Source organism: Tiliqua scincoides, chromosome 10 (genome assembly GCF_035046505.1).
Source record: "Tiliqua scincoides isolate rTilSci1 chromosome 10, rTilSci1.hap2, whole genome shotgun sequence".
NCBI lineage: Eukaryota > Metazoa > Chordata > Lepidosauria > Squamata > Scincidae > Tiliqua > Tiliqua scincoides.
In genome coordinates this window covers 1,892,524-1,917,678 of record NC_089830.1, presented here as the reverse complement: position 1 = coordinate 1,917,678, position 25,155 = coordinate 1,892,524, and the positions used below count along the sequence as shown (strand labels likewise).

The 25,155-nt window shown below is 47.8% G+C and overlaps 1 protein-coding gene and 1 pseudogene across 1 annotated transcript in view; both read right to left on the bottom strand.

The window, feature by feature from the left end:
• Window positions 1-4,404: 4,404 nt before the first annotated feature.
• COL9A2 (collagen type IX alpha 2 chain) overlaps window positions 4,405-25,155 on the bottom strand; it is a 51,122-nt gene continuing 30,371 nt past the window's right edge. The window contains exons 18-31 of the mRNA XM_066638716.1: window positions 23,257-23,310; window positions 22,531-22,575; window positions 22,357-22,410; window positions 19,175-19,228; window positions 18,796-18,849; window positions 15,609-15,680; window positions 13,971-14,006; window positions 12,124-12,168; window positions 11,144-11,176; window positions 9,489-9,635; window positions 6,202-6,256; window positions 5,718-5,906; window positions 5,442-5,519; window positions 4,405-4,610 (exon numbers count right to left, since the gene is read on the bottom strand). Of these exons, the coding sequence (XP_066494813.1) occupies window positions 4,405-4,610; window positions 5,442-5,519; window positions 5,718-5,906; window positions 6,202-6,256; window positions 9,489-9,635; window positions 11,144-11,176; window positions 12,124-12,168; window positions 13,971-14,006; window positions 15,609-15,680; window positions 18,796-18,849; window positions 19,175-19,228; window positions 22,357-22,410; window positions 22,531-22,575; window positions 23,257-23,310 (1,122 nt within the window). The remainder of the gene's footprint in view (window positions 4,611-5,441; window positions 5,520-5,717; window positions 5,907-6,201; window positions 6,257-9,488; window positions 9,636-11,143; window positions 11,177-12,123; window positions 12,169-13,970; window positions 14,007-15,608; window positions 15,681-18,795; window positions 18,850-19,174; window positions 19,229-22,356; window positions 22,411-22,530; window positions 22,576-23,256; window positions 23,311-25,155) is intronic.
• On the bottom strand, window positions 14,258-14,380 carry LOC136661756 (5S ribosomal RNA; annotated as a pseudogene).

Genomic DNA, 25,155 nt, shown 5'->3' with positions numbered 1-25,155 from the left:
TTTGGGATCAGAGTTTTCCTTCTTTCAGATGGGCTGCCTTCCCAGGCTAACGAGTCCCATCTACCCAGTGGCATGCTGATTTTAAAGGATGGAAATGGGGGGGGATGACAAAAGGAAAAACTCAAAGCTCTGTATGTTTATTGCAATCTGTACACAGGCAATTGTCAGAGCTGCAGTTTTTAGGCACCCTGGAGAGTGCCAACAATCACACCTCTGACCTGAAAGCAACGTACCAATTGTGTAGTGTCTGTTGAGAAAATTTTCCTCATTTCAAATTAATGATCAGATCCATACGATGCTTTATCTTCAGTTTATTCATTTGATTTTTCTTTGTTTAAAGAGCTAATTTGAAATCCTTGTTTTGGAATATTACAGAGCTTTGGGCTGGGTGGGTAAATGTTTCGGTAAAAAAAAAAGTTTAATGAAAAATAAATAAATTATGAGTCAAGTCATGGGGTGGAGCTAAAAAAACAGGGAGCTAAAAAAAATCCATGTGTTGATTGTGACATCAACTTTCATATAGACAGACATTGTCCCATTTTATGACACTGTATCTCATCTTCCTTCCAAAATGAAACCTACGGTTCCAAAACCCACAACAGTCCCATTGAGCTTCACCTCTGACACCTTGGCTGGTTGAAGTGGTATTAAATACGGGTGTAATGCCACAGAAGGTCTATTTTCCCATAATCCCAGAAGTAACAGCTGGAGTACCTGACAACTCAAATAATCTTCTTTCATGTGTAGCTTCTCTCCCCTCTTTTTAAGAACCTTGTTTTGCTGTCTAAAAGGTGGGGTTACTTTGCCAAATTTGTTATCTCTTTCAAGGGAAATCCCAAAGGCAAGTTTATGTCCTGGTGAGGTTCTTGTGTTCCTTAGGAGCCGATAAGCCCAAAGGGAAAAAGAAGCTTTTGCTCAACTTCCTCGTTTGTCAGAAAACTACCCTAGCAGTCATTTTTTTTTTCCTTTAAAGATGATTGGGGGGAGGGGAGTAAGAGATACTAAATGGCCGGAACTCTCCTGGCCAACTACCAACTGCCAGGCAGCAGTCAGCCAGAAATGATCTTCTTATCTTTTGATCTTTCTCTGTGATTTTTCTCATCATTTAAAAGCTCATAAAATCTCATGGCCTTCAGTGAACCTGCTTTTACTTTTCTTCTAATAAAAGACTGCTGGGAAACAGATGCTGTGTCCTCTGGTCCTAGCCAGACCAAGCCTCAGGTCTACATGTACTTCGGAGAGGGGCATTTAAAAAACCCTCTTCTCTATGAGGTGCCTGGACTGTCTCAAATAAGTTTGCTGGAGGCAGCGACAGAGAGGTTGGGGGGGGGGCAGGTTTGGCATTACATTTTGAAATCTTTCCACTCGGTGGTGACCCCAAAGTTTCTGCAAGCACCCCTTTCATCTGATAAAGTAGACTCTGCCCATGAAAGAGTCTGCCACTGTCACTTGGTCATTCTTCAAGGTGTCCCAATAGTGCTATGTCTTTTATCTGTCAGACCCAGACACTCTCCTGGAATTGGCATCAAAGCTGTGATCTCAGTGTCGCCCTCCCTGCAAAATCAAAGGTGAACCCTGGCATTTTGATCAAAGGCTTGTTTCCCCCTCATATACTCTGATACAAAACACAGGCAATTCAATCTACTTCTCTTTTTGATGGGTAGAGGTGGGAGAAAATGTTTTTATTTTGTTGTGGTTGGTGTTTTCCGAAAGTGAGAAGTGCCAAAAGTGGTGTTCTGTGTTTTTATTCCAAATTTACTTTATAATTATAAATCCCACTTGCTTTAAAAATGTACTAGGTGGGTGATATACATGGTACAGTGTCAGCATATGCAGCCACAGTCATTACCCAATGCACCCCATTAAATAATAAATAAAAACCAAATAAAACCGTTTTCTTTTTTCAAAGATTTGAGGGTTTTGTTTTGTTTCCTACAAAAATGAGAAGTGCAGAAAGCGATGTTATGTGTTTTTATTTTGTTATCACCATTTTCTCTCACCTCTACTGTTGGGGCCTCACAGAGCAATCCAGCCCATCCCCTGAATAGATGCACAAGCCACTAAATTAAATAAGGAGGTTGATTAATTATCCCACAGGGGATCATAGCATTGAAGTACGCAGTACAGAAAAACAATTTTACAAGTCTATTAAACCCAGAGAAGCAGACACATCAGTTAGGTTCATTGACATTCATTCTTCAATTTATTGTCTAGTTTGACTGGTTATTTTTTATTTTATTTTTTGTGGTGGAGGAAAAAAGGTATTGATTTTTTTAAATTAGAATTTATAAAATAACCTTATTTTATAAAGATTTACAGCTTTAGGGACATGTCTTGGGGAAAAATCCCATACACAATTACCTGGGAGTAAGCGCCACTGAACTCGATGACATTAACTTCTGAGTAGACAGGCCTAGGATCGCCCTGTTGGGCTGGAGCTGGTGGTGGCCACCATTAAATAATCAACCAAAAATTGTGAATTATAAAAAGAAAGAAAAAATAGAAAACACCTGATATTATTATTAAATATCAGAACAGATTTGAATATACAAACAAACACAAGATAATACTAATGACTAGACACTGACTAGAAAAGGAGACGGAATGGGAAAGGGACAGTAAATCAAGGAGTCAATTAACAAGTTATTAAGGTCCAATTTATAAGTTTGTTTTCCAAGTGCTAAAGCCTTCCCATAGCAAATTTTACCATGCTGTTTTCCAATAGTGAGATACTTGCGTAAAGCAGCCCTCAAGTGGAGAAAACAGTCAAATGTTCTCGCCTTGGAGAAAAGCATACTATACAGCAATACCTTGCGCTTTTGTCTGGTTTGGGACCAGAGCATGGACGAACGTCAAAAATGGATGAATGACAGAGCAATGGATGGATGAGCTTGCCAATGTATTTTGGCTGGCAAAAAAACAGAAATACAGGGGGCCCCTGCATCAGCATATTCACTTATCTGTGGATTGGGTCCATGCCCCCTGCCTCCCATCCTGCCTGCACCCCCTCTGGAGGTGAGAGGAGCTCCACTCCCCTGACCTCTGGAGGGTCATCTGAGCCCAGCAGAGGTTGCGCAGTCCGTCTAGCTTCCCCAGGCCTCCTAATGCCTTATAAGGCATTAAAAATGATTTCTTGTAATAACCAAAAGTGACTTTTTTTTTTTTTTGCTCTAAGGCTCTATTTGAGCCCAGTAGAGGCGGCAGACGGATGTGCGTGGCTTCTGTTGAGCTCAGACAACCCTCTGGAGGCGAGGGGCGCAGAGAAGATGGGGCGTTCCCTGGAATCTGTGGTTTCATGTAACTGCAGAGGGTACCAGAACAGAACCCCTGCAGATACTGGGGCATGCCAGTAACTACAGATTGGCCCATGTTATCCGTTGGTTCGGTACCCACGGATTTCATCATCTGTGGGTTCTGAACTCATGGAGGGAAGGGACACGACACTTGGAGCCTCCGAACACAACCGGAGCTGTGCACGGCCTCCCCAGTGTTCAGAATACAATGTGCAGGCAAAAAAAACACGACTTCTGGTTTCTCAAGGGAAACCGGAAGTTACATTTTAATGCCCTTATAAGGCATTCTGTGGCCTAGGGAGGTCTAGAGGTTTTTCATGCCCTAAACTGCGGATTTGATTATCTGTGGATTTTGGCATCTGCGGGGGTTCCAGGAACAAAAGCCCCATGGATAACGAGCGCCACCTATAAATAACACATGCAAATGTGTGGGAAACCTAAACAAACAGAAATAGAAGAAAAATAAACATAAGAACGTCAGTGAACATCAAGGAAGGTTGGATGAAATCAGACGAAAGAGGAAAGCACATGGGCGAAATTTGAAACCTGCTTGTAATTGAAAACAGCTCAAAGAGAGAGTCAAGGGGACAAATCAAGGTATTGCTGTATTTCAAACAGCTTCTTTCATGCAGTAACACTGGATTTTCCCCCACGTTATGCTATTTCACAGCTACACTTCTCAACAGCACAGCGTAGTCGTCGCATGACGCGGACCCTGCAACCTCAAAACTTAAGAATGTGATTTTGGGCCCCAGATAAAAAACAATGTTCTTTCCCCCCCCCCTTGCAGGGGGCTCTTGGCAACAGCTGTATAGGCAAATACTCCCATCCTCCCAGCAGTTTGCTTTATATACAAATCTCCACCGATGCCTTTTAATTCCTGTCAATTTAAGTGACTCGCAGTGGCCAAAAGCCGTCGTTCTCACCAGTAAAGCGTGAATGGTTGGATTGATGCCCAAGCAGAGGTTCTTCATCCCATTAGAGTTTCCTGTTTGTCAGTTCCCCACCTCCTTGGTACCCAGCCTTGGTGTGCCGGACCCCTAATGTGGGCATTGGAGTTTGTGCCAGCAGGGAGAAGTCAGGCTTGCCACAGAGTGGTCCCTGGCAACCATCAGTACGAGGGTCCTTTGACAGCTCCTGGTTCCGTCAGTCGGGCCGAGGCGTAGGCGGAAGCACCCAAACAGGCGGCAGCTTCACAGAATCCGGGGAGGCCAGCAGGCCCGGGCAAACCAGGCCGTCCTGCTATCCCCGGAATACCAGGAGAACCTCGTTCACCATGTTTGCCATTGGTGGCTTGTCCAGGGTGACCAGGGAGACCTAGAAGTACAAAGCAGGCACGTGCTATCAGTGTGCAGGTTTCTAGAACACGTCGTTTCTCTCTAGCCGCTTCCACAATCACACACACTTCTAAAAGAATCTTAAGCACCTTCCACTATGACATCATTTCCTGCAAGAGCTAAGGCCCATTTTGAAGACTCGGTTGCTCCGCCATCCATGTCTTGAAACTACATGCTGGTTCCCACACGGTTCTGCAGGAGGCAAGTCTTGGAACTAGCCTGCCTCTGTATGAACCAGTGGCATTGCTAAGGTTGGGCCAAAGGGGTATTGGGGCTCCAGGTTCCAGAGCTTGATGGGGCGTCTTTAGGGTTTGGGCAGGCAGAAGTCATGCTGAGTGCACCAAATAATCTGCTTGGGAGGTGGGGGAAAGGGAAAGGGGGTCCACTTGAGTGGGTGCTTTATTTCTGTGAGGTGTGTTGGTGCTTCAAGAAATCCTAGAAATTTGAGCCCATTCATTCATCTGATCTTGGAAGTTAACTAGGGTCAGGCCTGGTTAGTACTTGGATGGGAGACCACCTGGGAATACCGGGTGCTGTAGGCTTATACCATGATCTGGGAAGCTAAGCAGGGTCAGGCCTGGTCAGTACTTGGATGGGAGACCGCCTGGGAATACCGGGTGCTGTAGGCTTAGACCATAGTCTTTCGAGACTGAAGGTTGCCAACCAACCATTCATTCAAGTTCAATCTCTAATGTATTTATTTAAATTTTACGTTTAAAAATTTTTTCAGGCCCTCATCATCATGTCAGATATTTGATGCGGCCCTCTAGCCAAAATGTCTGGAGACCCCTGATGTAAGCAGGCATCTTACCTGGTATACCTGGCGGCCCAGGCATCCCTTGATGCCCACGACCAGGCTCTCCTTGCTCCCCCTTCTCGCCTCTCTTCCCTACAGAATTGAAAGAGAAAAGCAGGAGGATTAGCGTGGTGGGTGGAGCGGCTCGGTGGAGCGGCGAGGCCAAGGGGGTTTTGATCGTTAAGGTCAAGAAACAAGCACAGCATCTGGGAGCAAAGAGGAAGTCAGGTATGGATCCAAGGAGGAGCCAGAGAAGCTTGGAAGGCTCTCAGTGCACAAAAACACTCCTACCTTTGGGTCCGGTGTTGCCAATCTGTCCCATGGCCCCTACGATTCCCACGATGCCCCGAGGGCCAGGGTGCCCATGTGGCCCTTGGTGACCAGGAGGCCCAGGTGGTCCTGGGGGTCCAGGGGGTCCCATCATACCTGCCCCACCCAGGGCGGCTCTTTTCGCACTCACAGCCAACTCAGCCAGTTGTTCTGCAATGGAGAGAAAGGCAGGTAAACAAGCTGCACAGAGCTGGGGGTTTCCCCACCCATTTGCTACGTACTGCACTCAATACAGTCAGAACAGAATAAGAAAGTGTGTGGGGGGGCAGAACACATGATTTGCATTGCTCAGGCCCTGGGATCAACCCCCAGCATCAACAGGGAGGGCTTGGAAAAACCCCGCTCTGAAACTGTGGAATTCCACAGTCATCCGGAAGGGAAGTGGTCCGTGATGCTGGACTAGGTCTGATCCAGCTGGACTCCTCCGATATTCTTCAGTCCTCACCTTGCAACATTTTTAGGACGACATCAACGATGTGCTGATCACCTGGGTCCCTGCCCTGGAGAGGGGAAAGAGTGGATTTAGGAGTCAAGGAGGATAGCAAGGCAGAGACAAAGAGTGGGTAGGGTATATACCTTGTTGAAAAGTGGTATATACGCATTTTAAATTCCCTAGATCTTCCTTTGGAATCTTTAGTGGGCCTCGATATTAACAGTGCCTATAAGCTGATCCAAACCAGGCTCTGGGAAGCTGAATTTACCTCTCTTTCTGCTGATCTTAACCCAGTATGTTCCCCTCTTTCTTTTGTTTTTTGCCCTTTACCAGGTCAGCCCTCTAAATATTTTGATACCCTAATAAATCCCTCCCTTAGAAGGGCTTTTATGCTCGCACATTTTAATATTTTCCCCTCCTCGTATCATCTTGGCAGATTCTCCCGTATTCCTCGGAATTGTAGATTATGCTCCTTCTGTCTTCTCGAACCGGACACTCTTGAGCATATCCTAATTCATTGTCCAGCGCATTGTTCACTTCGAAAGCTGTATCTGGATCCCTTTTTACGGAATCCTACTGACCCATTTTTTGATCCCTTTTTTGCCTTGCTAAGTGACAACCAGGCAAACATTACCATAGCAGTTGCCAGTTTTCTACCCCAAATTATTAAAATATCCCCCCTTCCTAATCTCCTTTCTTTTTTCCCCCTCTTCTCTTGAATCATTTCTCATCTCCCCTCCCCATCAATCCTCTCCTCTCCTCAATCCTCTCCTCTTTTTTTTTTTTTTAAAAAAAAGGTTGTTAAAAAGCACCCTTTCTCATCTAGCAACTATCAGTTGGCCATTAGAGGGTGCTGTGACCCCCTTTTGAACTTCCAAAATGACAGCATCAACTGTTACCCTGCACATAATAATAATAATAATAATAATAATAATAATAATAATAATAATAATAATAACTTTATTTTTACCCCGCCTTTCTCCCCGAAGGGACTCAAGGCGGCTTACAATATATTAAAAACAATTTAAAAACAAATAAAAACATATTAACACATCATAAAAAACAGCAGTCAGAGTAAAAAAATAGGTAAAAAGAGCATAGAGCAGCAGCAAGTCATAAAAGAATCAGGCCTGTAAAAAATATTAAAAGATGTTAAAAAGATGTTAAAAGGCCGAGAACTCAGAAGGCCTGTTTAAACAGAAGGGTCTTAAGGCCTCGCCGAAAGGTCTCAAGAGAGGGAGCCATTCTTAAGTCAAGGGGAAGGGAGTTCCATAGCGTTGGTGCCACTACTGAGAAGGCCCTATTTCTTGCAGCTGCCCCACGTACCTCCCTAGGCGGCGGCACTTGTAAAAAGGCCTTCTCTGATGACCTGAGAGGGCGAGCCGGATTGTACGGGAGCAGGCGATCTCTAAGATACCCTGGTCCAGAGCAGTATAGGGTTTTAAAGGTCAATACCAGCACCTTGAATTGGGCCCGGAAACAAATGGGCAGCCAGTGCAGCCACTGGAGAAGCGGACTCACAGAGTCGAACCGTCTACCTCCAGTAACCACGCGGGCCGCCGCATTCTGCACTAGTTGCAGTTTCCGAACCGTCTTCAAGGGCAGCCCCACATAGAGCGTGTTACAGTAATCTAATCTTGATGTCACCGAGGCATGGATCACCGTGGCCAGGTCTGCACGATCCAAGTACGGCCGCAGCTGGCGCACCAGCCGAAGCTGAGCGAAGGCCCCCCTAGCCACAGCCGCCACCTGGGAATCCAGGAGCAGCTGCGAGTCCAGGTGGACCCCCAAGCTGCGGACCTGCTCCTTCAGAGGGAGTGCAACCCCATTCAGCGCAAGCCGATAGTCCAGCACCTGCATCGAGGATTTCCGAACCAGGAGAGCCTCTGTCTTATCCGAATTTAACTTCAGCTTGTTAGCCCCCATCCAGATCCTCACTGCCTCCAGACAGCGCTCCAGGCCCTCAACCGCCACCCTGGAGTCTGGAGGAAAGGAGAGATAGAGCTGGGTGTCATCAGCATATTGATGGCACCCCACTCCAAACCCCCGGATGACCTCTCCCAGAGGTTTCATGTAGATGTTAAATAGCATGGGGGACAGAATTGAGCCCTGTGGCACCCCGCATCTCAAGGGCCAGGGTGTCGAACAGGCATCCCCCAGCACCACCATCTGGGACCGACCCTCCAAGTAGGAGCGGAACCACCGCAAAACAGTGCCTCCAGCTCCCAACTCAGCCAATCGGCCCAGAAGGATACCATGGTCGATGGTATCGAAAGCCGCTGAGAGGTCCAGCAGGACCAACAGGGACGCACTCCCCCTGTCCAGTCCCCGGCGTAGGTCATCCACCAAGGCGACCAAGGCGGTTTCCGTCCCAAAGCCCGGCCTGAAGCCAGATTGAAAAGGATCCAGATAATCCGCTTCATCCAAGACCCTCTGGAGTTGGGACATGCCTGATCTTGCCTGATCTCGGAAGCTAAGCAGGGTCAGGCCTGGTTAGTACTTGGATGGGAGACTGCCTGGGAATACCAGGTGCTGTAGGCTTATATCATAGTCTTTCGAGACTGAAGGTGGCCAACCAGGAACATGACTACAAAAGCCTCTCTCCTGCTACCTTGTAGGCTGGGAGAGGTTTCCAGTGAGCCAACCTTCCTGTAGATGTTACTGCCTCTTTAACTGAATATTCTTGAATCAACTGAGGGCCCAATCCTATCCAACTTTCCAGCTCCAGTGCAGCCACAATGCAGCCCCAAGGTAAGGGAACAAATGTTCCCATACCTTGAGGAGGCCTATGTGACTGTCCCCCCACCATAGGGTGAAGCACTTGCCCCATTGGTACAGCTGCACCGGCCCTGGAAAATTGGAGAGGATTGGGCCCTGATAGGTTAATGGCTAATGCTTTCAATAGTTGCGATGGTTCCCAAAGTTCTGATCAGCGGAGGCCCCTATTTTTTTTTTTCAGAATAAAAACTAGGGAGCCACTTCATGCTTGCACTTCAAGAGTTTTACTTTCAGAAAGTAAAAATGCTGAAAAGGTTGGCTCTCAGAAGAGGACTTTGGCCCCTTGTTCTTCCATGACTCTGAGATGCCTGCAGGCCTCTATCCGGTGGGGAAAAAAATCTATTGAACGTTTATTCGTGCAGAGATGCCACAGTCAAAGAGGAATTCCAGAAAGGAGGCCAATTTTCACATTACTGTTTAGCACTGCAGAGCCCCCAGACAAGCACAATGCCACAAGGAAACACAAGGAAACACCCCCCAGACAAGCACAATGCCACAAGGCTGCTTTTTTGTTTACTTACCGGGGCACCTTGAGGTCCAGGCATTCCAGGTACACCTCGCTCCCCACCAAGACCTCGAGGACCTGGAGGTCCTGGGAAACCTCGGACACCAGGAGCCCCTCCATCCCCAGTTGGTCCAGGAAAACCAGGCTCTCCACGGACACCTTGCTGTGAACAATCAGAAAAGGGTCAGAAGGAGATTCTTTGGCCAAGCTCAAGAATCCAGTGGTCCTCTTTGACACCAGTGAACCACAAGTTGCTGAGTGAATCCTTGACGTATTATAATAAGAACATAAGAACATAAGAAGAGCCCTGCTGTGTCAGGCCATAGGCCCATCTAGTCCAGCTTCCTGTATCTCACAGCGGCCCACCAAATGCCCCAGGGAGCACACCAGATAACAACAGACCTCATCCTGGTGCCCTCCCCTACATGTATTGACATGTATTGCCACGGATAAGACCAGCCGTCCATTAGCACGTATTCCAATGGTCTGTGTTCCAATGGTCTGCCTTGCCAGACGCCCCTGAGATAAAACAGGGTTGTAAAGTCTATTTCTCATGGTTAATCCCAGACATTTGGGAGCCAGAGGCCTCAATCCTAACCAACTTCCCAGAACTGACATAAGGGCAAATGCAGCTCCGAGCTAAGGGAACAAACATTGCCTTACCTTGAGGAGGCCTCTGTGACTGCCACCCACCTGCAGGATGCAGCACATGCCCCACTGGCACAGCTATGCCAGTGCTGGAAAGTTGGTAAGGATTGCGCCCGGAGACTCCCATATGACTGTGCATGAGTTTCTATTTTTGGTGATCACATCTATGAATCATTATTTTCCATATACTCATCTAATCCATTTGGGGATGTGGCTATCATGAAATCCTGTGGCAATGAGTTTCAGGGATAACTATGAATTTCATGAAGCACGATTTCCTTATGCTTGCCTTAAACCCCACTGGCTGTCCACTCTTGCAGGCTTCCTACAATCTCAGTGTGAATTTCATTTTTTTTGTTTCATGTTCTATTCATTCTCTGCAGACACAATTCTATCCACATAAAAGTCTTCAGCATATTCCTTTTCAGGTATTGCTTTCTAAGCTGAAAACTTCAAAGTATTCAAGTTTGTCTCCATAATTAAGTTAAACCATTCACATTGGTAATGGTTTACACCCTGTGGCAGATTGGCGCATAGTTACATCTTGATCTGCATATTTACATCTTGATCAGGGGTGTCTGAACATTTTGGCAGGAGGGCCACATCATCTCCCTAACACTGTGTCAGGGGCCAGGAAAAAAAAAAAGAATTAATTTACATTTAAAATTTGAATAAATTTACATAAATGAATTTATTAGAGATGGAACTTGTATGAATGAATGAAGGTCTTGCAATAGCTCAAGGTCTATAAAAAGCCTTGCACAAAGCAAGGCCGACCTTTCCTTCGCTGCCACTGCTGCATCACAGATATGAAACAGCAAGCAGTGGAGGGAACTCTTGTCACACAGCTCATGGAAGCATCAAACAGTTGCCCTCACACTGTATCGGGCCAGCATGGGCTCCAGCAAGTCTCCAGAGGGCCAGAGGGAGACTGGGGGCTCCCCGTGGGCTGGATTGGGAGCCCCTGAGGGCCGCAAGTGGCCCCAAGGCTGGGGTTTGGGCACCCCTGATCTTGATAATCACCTGGCCTTTTGGTCCTGGCTCACCAGATTCACCCTAAGAAAGGAGATAAAAGAGAAGGATTATAATAGCAACTTTTGCATTGCTTTTCCTTGACATCCAGTTTAGGAGTTTTCCCAGAGAGAAAATTTGCCTTCAGAGATTTCTTTCATTTAGGGACCTTGAGGCACCCGAGGTGGTGCACCAAAAGTGACACCCCCCCTTGCAACATGACAACCAGCGCCTCTGCTGCTGCTACTCCTCCTCCTCCCATGTCCTAAATTTGGAGGATGAACCAAAGGGGCAAAGGAGGAGGTGAGAAATTTGAGGACAGCATCAGGTTAAAGCAGCAATTTTCAGCATTTCTCATCTCACAGTACACTGATCTCTACGGACTTCTCTGCAGCCTTCGTCTCTTGCGATGTCACTTCTCACTTCCAGGAGACTCTTCCAGGTTCTATGGCTTTGTTCTTAGGGCAATTGTCTGTAATAATGAGTTGTCTGTGCCGCTTCCTCCACCAGCAGAGCCCATGGAGGACCCAGGGCTGGCAGAGGAAGAAAAGGGACAGGCAATTCATTACTACAGAAGGTTGCCCTCAAAACTCTGCTGCAGAATCTGGACAGGTTTTTCAGCGATTTTCACCTGTTGTGCTCCAAACTCCCAAGACACACCTGTGGACCATTACGATCATGGCCATAGCAAAGTGGTTGGAAATTGCTGGGTTGGAGTGTCAGAGAATCTCCCACTCTAGCCTGACAATCTCCTCTCCTCCACTCTTCTGCTCCTTTTCGTTTTCAAATCCAGATTGTGAAAGAGAAGGGGCAAGAAGCCTGGAGGCAGGCAAGCTGACACAAACACACACACACACACGCACACACACACCCATGTCAATCCATCTGCCTCAATCAGCCTCATGCACAGCTGGGTCAGACCTCCATAATCTTAACAAACACTGACCCACCCTGGAGTAGGCGAGTTAAAATCCCCTTGAAAACTTTCTTACCTTCTCGCCCTTCTCCCCAGGGAGGCCTTCAACACCAGGATCGCCCTATAAAGAAGGGACAATTTCTCATTAACCAATCAAACTAACACCATCTCTTCCTGTTCTGTCTCACACTTCCTCCAACCCCACATTTCTGGCATGAGGTCTCTTGGCTGCTTCAGAAGAGTCCATTTCCTCTTGATGATTCCACTGAGGGTTTCCCCCAAAACTCTTGTGGGACTGGGAAGAGCCAACACCAGACACAGACTCTATACATGCACAGAATCAGAAAAAGATGCCTCTGAAACCAGCTGGCTGGTTATTGTTACTGCTGGAACAGTTTCATTGCAATTACATTGGCCACCATGTGCTCCAGAGTGCTCTAGAGCAGCGATTTTCAACCTTTTTCATAAGAACAGCCCCACTGGATCAGGCCATAGGCCCATCTAGTCCAGCTTCCTGTATCTCACAGCGGCCCACCAAATGCCCCAGGGAGCACACAAGATAACAAGAGACCTGCAAGGCTTCCTGGGAATTGTAGTTAAGAACATAAGAATAGCCCCACTGGATCAGGCCATAGGCCTATCTAGTCCAGCTTCCTGTATCTCACAGCGGCCCACCAAATGCCCCAGGGAGCACACCAGATAACGAACACTGACCCACCCTGTCATTTCATTTCATCGCACACTGACAAGGCACTAAAATTGTCAAGGCGCACCATCAGGTTTTTGACAACTGATAAGGCAGGCACACCATGCTACCAGTGGGGGGCTCACATCTCCCATTATCCCTATTAATAAATGACCTTCTCCCAAATTCCTGTGGCACACCTGTGGACCACTCATGGCACACCAATTTGCCATGGCACAGTGGTTGAAAATGGCTGCTCCAGAGTGAAAGGGAACAAACTGCAAGAGAGGAGATTCCGGTTGGACATTGGGAAGAAATTCGTGATGGTCGGGGTGGTTTGGCAATGGAACAGAGGGGGGTGAGGGATTCTCTCTCCCTGGAGACCCTTAAGCAGACCCTCAACAGACACCTGATGGAGATTCTGTAGGAGGATTGTAAGGGTTGGACTAGATCAGGGGTGCTCACACCTTTTTGGCTCGAGAGCTACTTTGAAACCCAGCAAGGCCCAGAGATCTACCAGAGTTTTTTTTTTTACAATGTTCGCGCCATCATAACATATAACATTTATGTGTACAATGTATGTTGGTGTACCTTGAGCCCCACTGAGTATAACAGGACTTACTCCTGAGTAGACATGCCTAGGATTAGGCTGTGAGGCTGCAATCCTAGCCACACTTACCTGGGAGTAAGCCCCATTGAGTACAATGGGCCTTACTCCCGGCGTTCCCTCCCAGAGGCACCTGAAGGGGGGGGTCGGCACTCCGCGATCTACTCATTTTGCCTCGCGATCTACCAGTAGATCGCGATCCACCTATTGAGCACCCCTGGACTAGATGATCTTATGGGCACTTCTAACTTTATAAGTGTTTTCAATAATAATGTTTGAGTTTTAATTGTTGTTAACTAACCTTTTCTTTTACACTCATGCTGTAAACGGCCTTTAAAACGTCTGCTGAAAAGCAGTCAATAAATATCATAAATATCATAAATGTCGAGTATTAGAGTCTTATCCAGGGATGCAAAGATTCAGGTGCCCAGTAGTCACTGCTATTTACTGTACAACACTGGGCCAGGCAACCTACATCGTTACAGAGGCCGGGGAGCAGGTGCATCATCTTACCTGCCTCCTCCAAAGTCCTGCATTCTAGTACACCTCCAGTTACGCTAGTCAAACTAACCCAACCAAAGCAAGCTAACCCTATGCATGACAAGGACAATAAGCAACCATAGATACTCACAATGTCACCTTTGGGTCCACGTTTTCCTGGGGAGCCCTAGAGAACAAAACAGGCAAAGATTCAGGGAAATCAAATCTAAGTTCCCAACAGGTCATCCAGTCCATCCCCCACCCCCGCCACATCGCAGAGGCGCAAACCCACCATAAGAACGTAAGGGCCCCACTGGATTAGGCCAAAGACTTCCTGTATTGCACAGTGGCTCACCAGATGCTTGAGGGAGCACACAGACAACAAGACATTCTAAGGTAAACGGTTGGCAACCTTCAGTCTCGAAAGACTATGGTATAAGCCTACAGCACCCGGTATTCCCAAGCGGTCTCCCATCCAAGTACTAACCAGGCCTGGCCCTGCTTAGCTTCCGAGATCAGACGAGATCGGGAGATAGTGTTCAGTATAGGGAGACGGCTGGCAACCTTCACTCTGGAAAGACTATGGTATAAGCCTACAGCACCCGGTATTCCCAGGTCTCCCATCCAAGTACTAACCAGGCCTGACCCTGCTTAGCTTCTGAGATCAGACAAGACTGGGCATGTGCAGGGCCCACTTCTAAAAGGATCAAAGGTTGCATTCTGCTTTGACATCTGAGCTGTGCAAAATAACAGCACAAGCGCACTGTGCAATGGACCTGTGGCTGACTGGGGCTTATGTTCAAAGCCTAAATTGATGATGTCACTTCCAGCCATGACATCACTTCCAGGTTAATGACTTCACTTTGAGTAGGTCCTGACAAGACCGTGTCATTCTAAAGAGAGCGTCCTGGTGCTAAAAGGTTTGATCACCACTGCATTATATAGTTTAACCCAGTGATTTTCAACCTTTTTCATCTCACAGTACACTGGCAAGGAATTAAAATAGTGAACGCACACCATCGTTTTTTTTGACAATTGACACTGTGCTATCAATGGGAGGCTCACATCCCCAATGGTCCTACTAATAAATGACCCTCTCCCAAATTCCCATGGCACACCTGGGGACCATTCGCAGCACACCAGTGTGCCACAGCACAGTGGTTGAAAATGGCTGGTTTAACCCAATGGATGCAAAGTACCCCTGTTTATGCTGATCCACTCCATTTACAGGTCTGGCTCTCCTTGAGGATTTACAGTTCCCCAGTCCTCTAATCCAAGGGTGTCCAAACTTTTTGGCAGGAGGGCCACATCATCTCTCTGACACTGTGTCCGAGGGCTGAATTAATTTACATTTCAAATTCGAGTAAATTTACATAAATGAATATATTAGAGATGGAACTTATATGAATGAATGAAGGTCTTGCCGTAGCTCAAGGCCTATAAAAGGCTTTGCACAAAGCAAGGCCAGCCTTTCCTTCACTGCCACTGCTGCATTCCAGACGTGAAACAGCAAGTAGTGGAGGGAGCCATTGTCCCACAGCTCAGGTGAGAAGTTGAACAGTCGTCCTCTTGCAGTTGCATTGGGCCAGCACGGGCTCCAAAAAGTCTCTGGAGGGCCAGAGACTCATTGGAGTCTGGGGGCTCCCTGAGGGCCTGATTGAGAGCCCCCGAAGGCCGCAAGTGGCCCCCAGGCCAGGGTTTGGGCACCCCTGCTCTAATCCGATGTTCCTACTGCACACCCACTCTGAATGATACAATTGCATTGGGGTCAAACAGATCAAGACCGTACCTTGCCACCTTTAATGCCTGGGAGTCCTTGTGGGCCTGGAATTCCTGGGGGGCCCTGCTCCCCCTTAGGGCCCTGGAAACAAAGAAAGATGAATTGGCATTAGGAGAAAGAAAAGTAGCACAGAAGAGGCAGACATTCGATATGGAAACCTTTCTGGTAACTGAGTGATCAGCATAGTTCAGGTGAAATTGCTTCAACCATATTCATAATGTTAAGGGTAAAATCAAACCTGATGCAGGTGATCCTTGGCAGGAACTTTCAAGTTTAAAAACAACTTTTTGGGGGGAACCAATATGGAAAACTCTGAATTTGAGTTGTGGCAGTGCTGTGGAAGGGGATACCTGCTTCCAGAGAGTATGTATGTATGTTGGCATCCTTCAGTCTCGGAAGACTATGGTATTGCACTTTGAATAGTGGTTCTGGAACAGAGTGTCCTCTCCAGTGCGTGAAGCCTGGGTAAAGTAGATATGGAGGACAGACTGTTACCCATGCAGCAAATCCCCCCTCTCCACATCGCTGAAATGGTCCAATGGAAAGGCAGAGGCCAATACGGTTGGTTCCAGCGGCGTCGCAGGAGTTGCCAGAACGTGACTGTGTTCAGCTATGAACTGCCTCAGGGACTCTGGCTCCGGATTTTGCCTCGAGGTTGACTCCTGAAGCCTCTTCCATAACTGGATGTAGCCACAAGGCAGTGGAGGTTTGGGATCAGAGTTTTCCTTCTCTCAGATGTGCTGCCTTCCCAGGCTGACGAGTCCCATCTACCCAGTGGCTGTTTAGTCGCCTCTTACGACAAGTACAGCCAAACTGAGGGCCTACTCTTATCCCCCAGCCCCCAGGAGTTTCCCAGAGAGTACAATATTGGATAAGGGCCATAGCTCAGTGGTAAAGAATGTGTTTGGCATGCAGGTCATCCTAGGTTCAATCCCGCCCTGGAAGCATCACCTAGTAGGCCTGGGAAAATCTTTCTCAGATCTCGGAGAGCTGCTGCTGCTGGTCAGTGCCAGGCAATACTGACACAGACAGACCAGTAGGTATAACTCAAATAGAAGCAGGCTTTGTAAGGCCCGGGGAGCTGTGTGCAGTTTCTCCAGGCTTCAGAAAGGCCCCCCCTCCCCAAAGTGGCAGAAAGGCACTTCCAGTTTTTGAGAAAACTGGTCTTACCTTTCTGACACCTCCAGGGGGCTTTCTGAGGCTCAGAGAGGCCGAACCCAGCCTCTCCAGGCCTCAGAACACATCCAGGTGTGACCAGGTGCTTCTGGTCATGTCCAGAGGTCCTCCGATGGCTGACTTGTGGATTCATTATCCACAGGTTTCAGTATCTGTGGGGTCCGGGAACGAATTCCCTGCAAATACCAAGTAGATATCAACCCCTGCTGCCCACAGATGCTCTTGGCCAATATCACACGTTCCTCCCACTGAATTCCCTACACCTCTGGCACAGCCTTTATGCTACAGGGTGAGGTGGCAAGAATGGTCTGGTCAACAGAAGGTGCCACAGAAGCTACCAAATCCAGCCCCAAGTTTCCTTGTGATTTTTCTCTAACAGGAATAGAAGATATGAGTGAGCAAAACTGATTCAAGGAAGAACCCAGGGCCACTTGCGAGACACGTAATAGAGTCGTCTTCTGCGGAAGCCTCTGGAGAGGGAGAAACTCCAGGATTTTACATGTTTGAAAAGAAAAAAAAAGAATTGCAGCCAGTGGCTAGAGCTCAGACTTGTCAGTGATAGCTAGAAGATCTTGGAAGCCCTGGATGAACAGCAGCCTCAGTGGACTCCCTTAGCCTGCACGCAAACTGAGAATCCTGCCTGGCAGCCTACAAGCTTCTTAAATGTTTCATGCAAAGCAAGGAGGATATTTTTCCTGCAATGAGCCATTTCTGGTTAAGAACATAAGAACAGCCCCGCTGGATCAGGCCATAGGCCCATCTAGTCCAGCTTCCTGGATCTCACAGCGGCCCACCAAATGCCCCAGGGAGCACACCAGATACCAAGAGACCTGCAAAGTCTCCTGGGAATTGTAGTTTAAGAACATAAGAACAGCCCCGCTGGATCAGGCCATAGGCCCATCTAGTCCAGCTTCCTGGATCTCACAGCGGCCCACCAGGTTCTTGGGTCCTGATGAGCTGCCAGCATCCCTGCCTCTCTTTAAGCTAAAGCCAGCCCTCTTCTCCCTGAGTTGGTTGGGGGGTGGAGGGTGGGTGGAGAGGCTCTTGTCTTCCTCCAATGCACAGGGGCAGGACTAGGAAACCTACTGTGGAAAATATCCACAGTACTGTGTATGCTTCAGATGTTTTAATCCCTGAGAGAAATTCCTCTCCTGCTGCTTAAGTCTCCCTTGGCTGCCCTCACAATGGCCGGGGCCTTGCTGGACCTGTTTACTGTGAAGATCCCACGGTTCCAGCTCTGTTGGGCAAGGTCATGAGGAAGCACCCCTTGCTGCCTCCTGGAATCCTTCAGTAGGAGTAAAGACACGACTCTGGGCATTGTTTCCCCCTGCCATGTTTTAACGGCCTATCTTGTTGGCATCCTTCAGTCTCGGAAGACTATGGTGTCACGCTCTGAATGGTGGTTCTGGAACAGAGTGTCCTCTCCAGTGCGCGAAGCTTGGGTAAAGTAGGTATGGAGGATAGGCTGTTACCCATGCAGCAAATCCCCCCTCTCCACGTCGCTGAAATGGTCCAATGGAAAGGCAGAGGCCAATACGGTTGGTTCCAGCGGCGGCACAGGAGTTGCCAGAACGTGACTGTGTTCAGCCATGAACTGCCTCAGGGACTCCGGCTCCGGATTTTGCCTCGAGGTTGACTCCTGAAGCCTTTTCCATAACTGGATGTTATGGAAGCCTTTTCCATAACAAGGCAGTGGAGGTTTGGGATCAGAGTTTTCCTTCTCTCAGACGAGCTGCCTTCCCAGGCTGACGAGTCCCATCTACCCGGTGGCTGTTTAGTCACCTCTTACGACAAGTACAGCCAAACTGAGGGCCTATTCTTATCCCCGGCCCCCAGGGGAAGTATATATATTCCCCAGGGGAATATAACGGCCTATATTCTGGTGCTAAGTAGCTTCAGAGATGCCCAGTATGCCCACAGTCCAGCTCTTGCTGAAAGGAGCTCTTCCTAGAGCTGGCAAGGAAGAAAAAGACAGAAGGATCCATTGGCATTCCATCGCTGTAGCTTTGCTCATACTCACCACTTTTCCCTGAAGTCCCGGAGCACCCACTGGGCCTCTCTCACCCCGGTCTCCCTACAACAAGAAGGGTAAGCTGCTCAGGTTTTGCATTCCGCCACAACTGGGAGCTAAATGTTGGAGGAGGGGAACCCACACCTCCACCTCCTGCCCGATAATATCCCAGTTCCCTGAAATGGAAGACCACGTCCCTTGAAGCAAAAGCCCCAGCTCGGGTAGGAGGGTCACTCACCCACAAAAGTGTCTAGAAAAGCATTGGGTTGATCTGAGCCATTCATTTTAGATGTGCTCCCCACCCTCTGCCCATTCTAGAAAAGGGGAATTGCTGTCTCCCTAAGAATGCTATCCCCATCTTAGAGGGAGTTTACTGTTCAATACTTGCCTTTACACCAGCAACTCCTTGTGGCCCCGCTTCCCCCGGCGGTCCAGGTTCACCCTAAAAAGAGAGAAGCAAAACCCTAGAGCAGTGTTTCTCAAACTGTGGGTTGGGACCCACTAGGTGGGTCGCAAGCCAATTTCAGGTGGGTTCCCATTCATTTATTCAATATTTTAATATATTAGACTGCATTTGGGGAAATGTGACAGACCTGTACTTTGAACAGGCTACTATGTATATGCTTTGAACAATGACAGTGGGACTTATTCCTGGGTAAGTGTGGGTAGGATTACCGCCTAGGACTGTTAAAAATTTCCCTGCTTGATGATGTTATTTCCGGTCATGACATCACTTCCGGTGGGTCCTGACAGTTTCTCATTCTTAAAAAGTAGGTCCCAGTGCTCAAAGTGTGAGAACCACTGCCCAGGGAGTTCGTCCATTTCAGGGACAAATGCCAACTTTGTGGGCACGAATGGATGGCAGCGTTGCTCACTGGTCGTAGCAAAAGCTAACACAGGATCCCTGTGGCCTGGGAGGGGACAATGAGCCAATTCATTATATGGGATTAATTGAATATTATTAAATTGGTTTGTCTCTGCACTGTCAGAGACTCTGTGATGCTCATTCTTAGGATTTCACAGGGCGGTGCTGCCCCTTGCTGTCTAAAACAGACACGTGCAGGCTTCAAGATTCTGCTTTTTGCAACTGACATGCAATGGTCTGTTGTAAACAGAAGGAGTCATGCTGGGACTTCTCCCTAGGCAGGGAAGGACTAGAGTCCAAGACAAGAAAGAGATGAACAGTTGGCAAAGTGCCACCCCAGGTCTTGTCGCCCAAGGCCGAGGTCCCATCCTATTCCAGTTTTCCGAAAGGGGAGGCTCACAGAATCACTGGGCATACAGCCAGAGAACACTGGTAGAGAATGGGTCTCCTCATGCCGCACTCCAACATTTCAGAGGTGAAAATGGGGGCAATGGTGCACTAGTCATACAGCAAGTCTTCACAAAGTTGTCAACGGGTTCTTGGAAACTGCAACTTCAAGCAAAATGACTTATAACAAAACTCATTTTACTGAAGGTTAATTTGATATACGTAAAGAAGAGTTAACGTTCCTATAGCATATTTCTGGTCACAAAAATATCACTAAACTACTAAATAAAGACCCAAAACACTTCTAATATTAAACACTGAAATAAATATGAGATTTCTCGGCTGGAAGAAACCCACACAGACATGGGGAGAATGAGCAAACTCCACGCAGACAGAGACCCCGCACGGAAACGGTTTTTTTAATCAACTTTACTTAAAATGAAATGACTTTAAAACATAAGAAGAGCCCCTACAGATAAGGCCAAAGGCCCATCTAAGATGTTCAGCTTCCTGTATCTCACAGTGGCCCCCTAGGTGCTTCAGGGAGCACACAAGACAACAAGGCTGCTGTCACAACCTTGCACCTGGCATTCTGAGGTAGCCTACTTCTAAAACCAGGAAGTTGCACGTACCCATCATGACTTTTAACTTGTGACAGACATTTCCTCCAGAAATCTGTCTAATCTCCTTTTAAAGACTTCTAGGACAGATGCCATCACCACATCCTATGGCAAGGAGTTCCACAGACTAATTACACAGTGGGTAAAGTAATGTTTGTCTGTTCTAACTTTTCTGACATTGTTCCAACTCCTTTTGTTCTAAATCAATTTTTGTGGCTGTCTCCTGATTCTGGTGTTGTGTGAGGGAAGAGAACATTCCTCTATCCACTCTATCAATCCCCTGCATAATTTTGTATGTCTCAGTCAGGTCCCCCACCCACAAAGGCACCTTCTTTCCAGACTGAAGAGCCCCAAACGCTGCAGCCTGTCCTCATAAGGGATGTGCCCAAGTCCTGTAATCATTTTGGCCACTCTCTTCTGCACCTTTCCCAGTTCCATTATATCCTCACTTTAAGTACAGGTACAGCGGTGACAAAATGGCCACAGTTGCATCCTGTGGGGCACAAGAAGCAGCTGGTGCACTCCTTCATGTAACGCCTTCATAGCCCATGGGTCTACTTGCATCTGCACCAGCAAAATCACCAGCAAAATCACTGGTGTAGATTCGAGTAACATGTGTCAGACTTTCAGGTGCAGGAGGGGGGATAAGAACCTAAGAAACTAAGAAGAGCCCCACTGGATCAGGCCATAGGCCCACCTAGTCCAGCTTCCTGTATCTCACAGCGGCCCACCAAATGCCCCAGGGAGCACACCAGATAACAAGAGACCTGCAAGGCCTCCTGGGAATTGTAGTTAAGAACATAAGAACAGCCCCACTGGATCAGGCCATAGGCCCACCTAGTCCAGCTTCCTGTATCTCACAGCGGCCCACCAAATGCCCCAGGGAGCACACCAGATAACAAGAGACCTGCAAGGCCTCCTGGGAATTGTAGTTAAGAACATAAGAACAGCCCCACTGGATCAGGCCATAGGCCCATCTAGTCCAGCTTCCTGTATCTCACAGCGGCCCACCAAATGCCCCAGGGAGCACACCAGATAACAAGAGACCTCATCCTGGTGCCCTCCCTTGCATCTGGCATAGCCCATTTCTAAAATCAGGAGGGCTTGCTGTACCGCTGTTCTTCTCCTACCAAGCTTCTGTTTGTGCATCCCTCTCCATGTTGCTAAACAGAACCAGCCCATCAGTGATGCTGACTTCCCAGACTTAGGGGACAGGCTGGAGGATGCAACATGGGCCACTGGTCTCTGCCCATCTCTGCTTCTCCTGCTCCTTGGATTCCAGAGCCATAACAGACCGTCTCAGCACCTGGGGCAGTAACAGCATGATATCATGTTATGTCATGACATAATTTCCAGATTCTCCCCAGGAGAGGGGGCACTTGCTGCGGACTGCTTCATGCACCCCACTCCTTCTCCTCTGGAGGCTCCCAGGGAGGGTGCAAAGCTGCCAGGTGCAAAGGAACAGGGGGTGCAAAGCTGCCAGCACCTCCTCTGTAATTAGGACGGAGCCTGGGGGCGGTCATGCGTCCCCGCACCCTGGGCAGGTGCCCCTCAGACTCTGCCCTAATTATGGCTCTTCTGGATTCAGATAGCCCACAGAGAGGCAAAGAGACCAGAGTCACCTTGCAGTGCTTCCCTAAAGAATTCTGACATTTTAAGAAAGGCAAAAAATGGAGGTGGGGACCCTTTTTGACTTACCATTTTCCCGGGTGCCCCAGAAGAGCCTGGAGGGCCACGCATCCCTGGCTCACCCTGTTAGGAGAACAGAGGACAAAAGTCAGAGTGTTGAAGGGTTCCTTGACTCACCAACAGGTAGCCTATGATGGCCTGGTAGGCTAAAAAGAAACAGAGGTGGAGGAAGAGAGTTCTCACCTTCTGTCCTGGTCCACCTTTGGCTCCAGGTGTGCCTGGCAAACCCTATGGGGAAATAAGAAGCACCCAAAATAGTCAGTTGTGTGCCCCAGACAACAGAGATGCCCATTCTGGCCTGGTTTAAGAAGGGCTGTTGGCAAGATACAAACCCACAGAGAAATTCCTTCCAAGGAAAGGCAAATGATGCTTCATGGCTGGTGGACAGGATGCTGTATTAGCCAGACCCTTTAAAATCCCTTCCAGTCATGCCTGGGAGGTGTTCTGAGGCATGGGGAGGTTGCATGCAGCATCCCACCGCCTCAGAAGGCCCCCCCCAAAAGGCCTCTGAAAGGCTCTTCCAGTTTTTCGCCAACCTGGACTTGCCTTTCTGAAGCATCCACGAGGCCTCCTGATATGCAGGGAAGCGGCACGTGGCCTCCCCATACCTCTGAAGGGCTCCTGGAGGCCTCTGAGAGACAAGGCCAGTTTGCCGGAATTCCCTCTCCCCATTGATTAGTTTATCTGCAGAAATCAGTATCCGTAGGGCGTCCTGGAATGGATCTCCCACAGGTACAGAGAGACCACTGTACTTCTGTTGAAAAGCAGTATATAAATTTGATTTTTTTTTTTTTTTAATGGTACATAAATGGTTGCTTTCCATTAATGCATAAACAGACTTGGCCAAGAAGGTTCTCTTCAGGTAACATAACAGAACGTGGTTTGATTTCAAAGGGTGCAAACACTCACCGCTAATCCTCGGTGCCCAGGTTGCCCAGGGAGTCCGGGTTGTCCTGCATTTCCCTGCAGGCCACAGAAAACTGCCATTACTGGAAGTCACCAAAGCAAAGAAGCCAACAGCCTATGGCATGCTGTCATAGCACTGGTTTTTTCTTATTTATTTAGAGAAACTCTTAAAGAGTTACCACCTCTAGGAATCCAGTTGTGGTTTACTGGCTTGTAGCATTGCTGCAGCTTTATGCAGGGGTGAAGTTCTGACTGGAGGAGGAAATAGAGCCCCTTGCACCAGTTTGGCTGAGAAGTGTACAACCGGGCCCAGTATCCACAGGGGATATACAGTAGAACCTCCAAAGTTGACCACCTCACTGTAATGACCACCTCCTTAAGTTGACCTAATTTTCTAGAGTCTTGGGTTTTTCTAGACCTAATTTTCTATAGCCTTTTTTTCCCGTATGTTGACCACCCCCCTATGTTGAGCAATTCCTCCAGTCCCTTGGGTGGTCAACTTAAAGAGGTTCTACTGTATTCTACTGCCCCCCTCCCATGGATACTATAAACCAGGGGTGTCCAAAGTTTTTGGCAGGAGGGCCACATCATCTCTCTAACACTGTGTCGGGGGCTGGGGGAAAAAAGAATTAATTTACATTTAAAATTTGAATAAATTTACATAAGCTTACATAAATAAATATACTAGAGGTGGAACTTATATGAATGAATGAAGGTCTTTCAATAGCTCAATGCCTATAAAAGGCCTTGCACAAAGCAAGGCTGGCCTTTCCTTTGCTGCCGCTACTGCATCACAGACGTGAAACAGCAAGCAGTGGAGGAAGCCCTCATCCCACAGCTCACGTGAGAGTCAAACAGTCGCCCTCATGCTGAGAGCAGTTGCGTCGGGCCAGTGTGGGCTCCAACAAATCTCCGGAGGGCCAGAGGCTCATTGGAGACTGGGAACTCCCTGAGGGCCACATTGAGAGGCCTCGAGGGCCGCATGTGGCCCCAGGGCCGGGGTTTGGGCACCGCTGCTATAAACCATGGGTAAGAGGGAACACTATACTAACTATAGGGTTCTCCACACCTCCCCTTTGCCCTTTACCTTGCTTTGTTCTTGCTTTAACAGTTCGCTGAAAAACCTTCTTGCTTTTACAGGTCGCTAAAATGGGAACATGATGAGTTGGCAGGCAGATGATAGAGGGAGAAAGGGCCAAAACATTTCTGTTACAGTTCTGGCAGTCTCCTCTTCTATCGTACCTTCTGCCTGCTTGTTACATTCCCAGTTGAGCAACCTGTAAAAGCAAAAATGTTTTTTAGTGATCTGTTAAAGCAAGGTAAGGGGCAGTGGGGAGGTGTAGAGAACCCTATAGTTAGTACAGGGTTCCCTCTTACCCATGGTTTCTAGTATCCATGGGAGGGGGTTAGGAATATATCCCCTGTGGATACTGGGCCCATAATGGAAACGGGAGGAGGGGGAAGAGAACTGCGGAAAACTGGATCTGTGGATACCACAGATACTGCACCTGTAATCTGTAAATTCTGAATATTTGTAGGAATATCCGTTTACAAAACTGCTGGATATTAAATTAATAATACTAATTACTATTATACTAAATTTAGGTATCAGATATTAAATTAGTGATATTAATTAATATACACTGTTGCTCGTGGGTCATCATTCAGTGTCAAGCACCTAGGCCTATAGAGAAACCACACAAACATACAACAATTTAATATTTGTTAACATTAACAAACTACAACAAATCTGTTTCACAGGGGTTCTGAAGCTTGCTGTAATCTCTTTACAGTTCAAAGTGTACGAACCTTACTTCTAAGCCAGCACAGAAGTAAGTCCTACTGTGTTCAGCTAGACTTACTCCTAGGAAAAAACTCCTAGACTTACTCCTAGACTCCTAT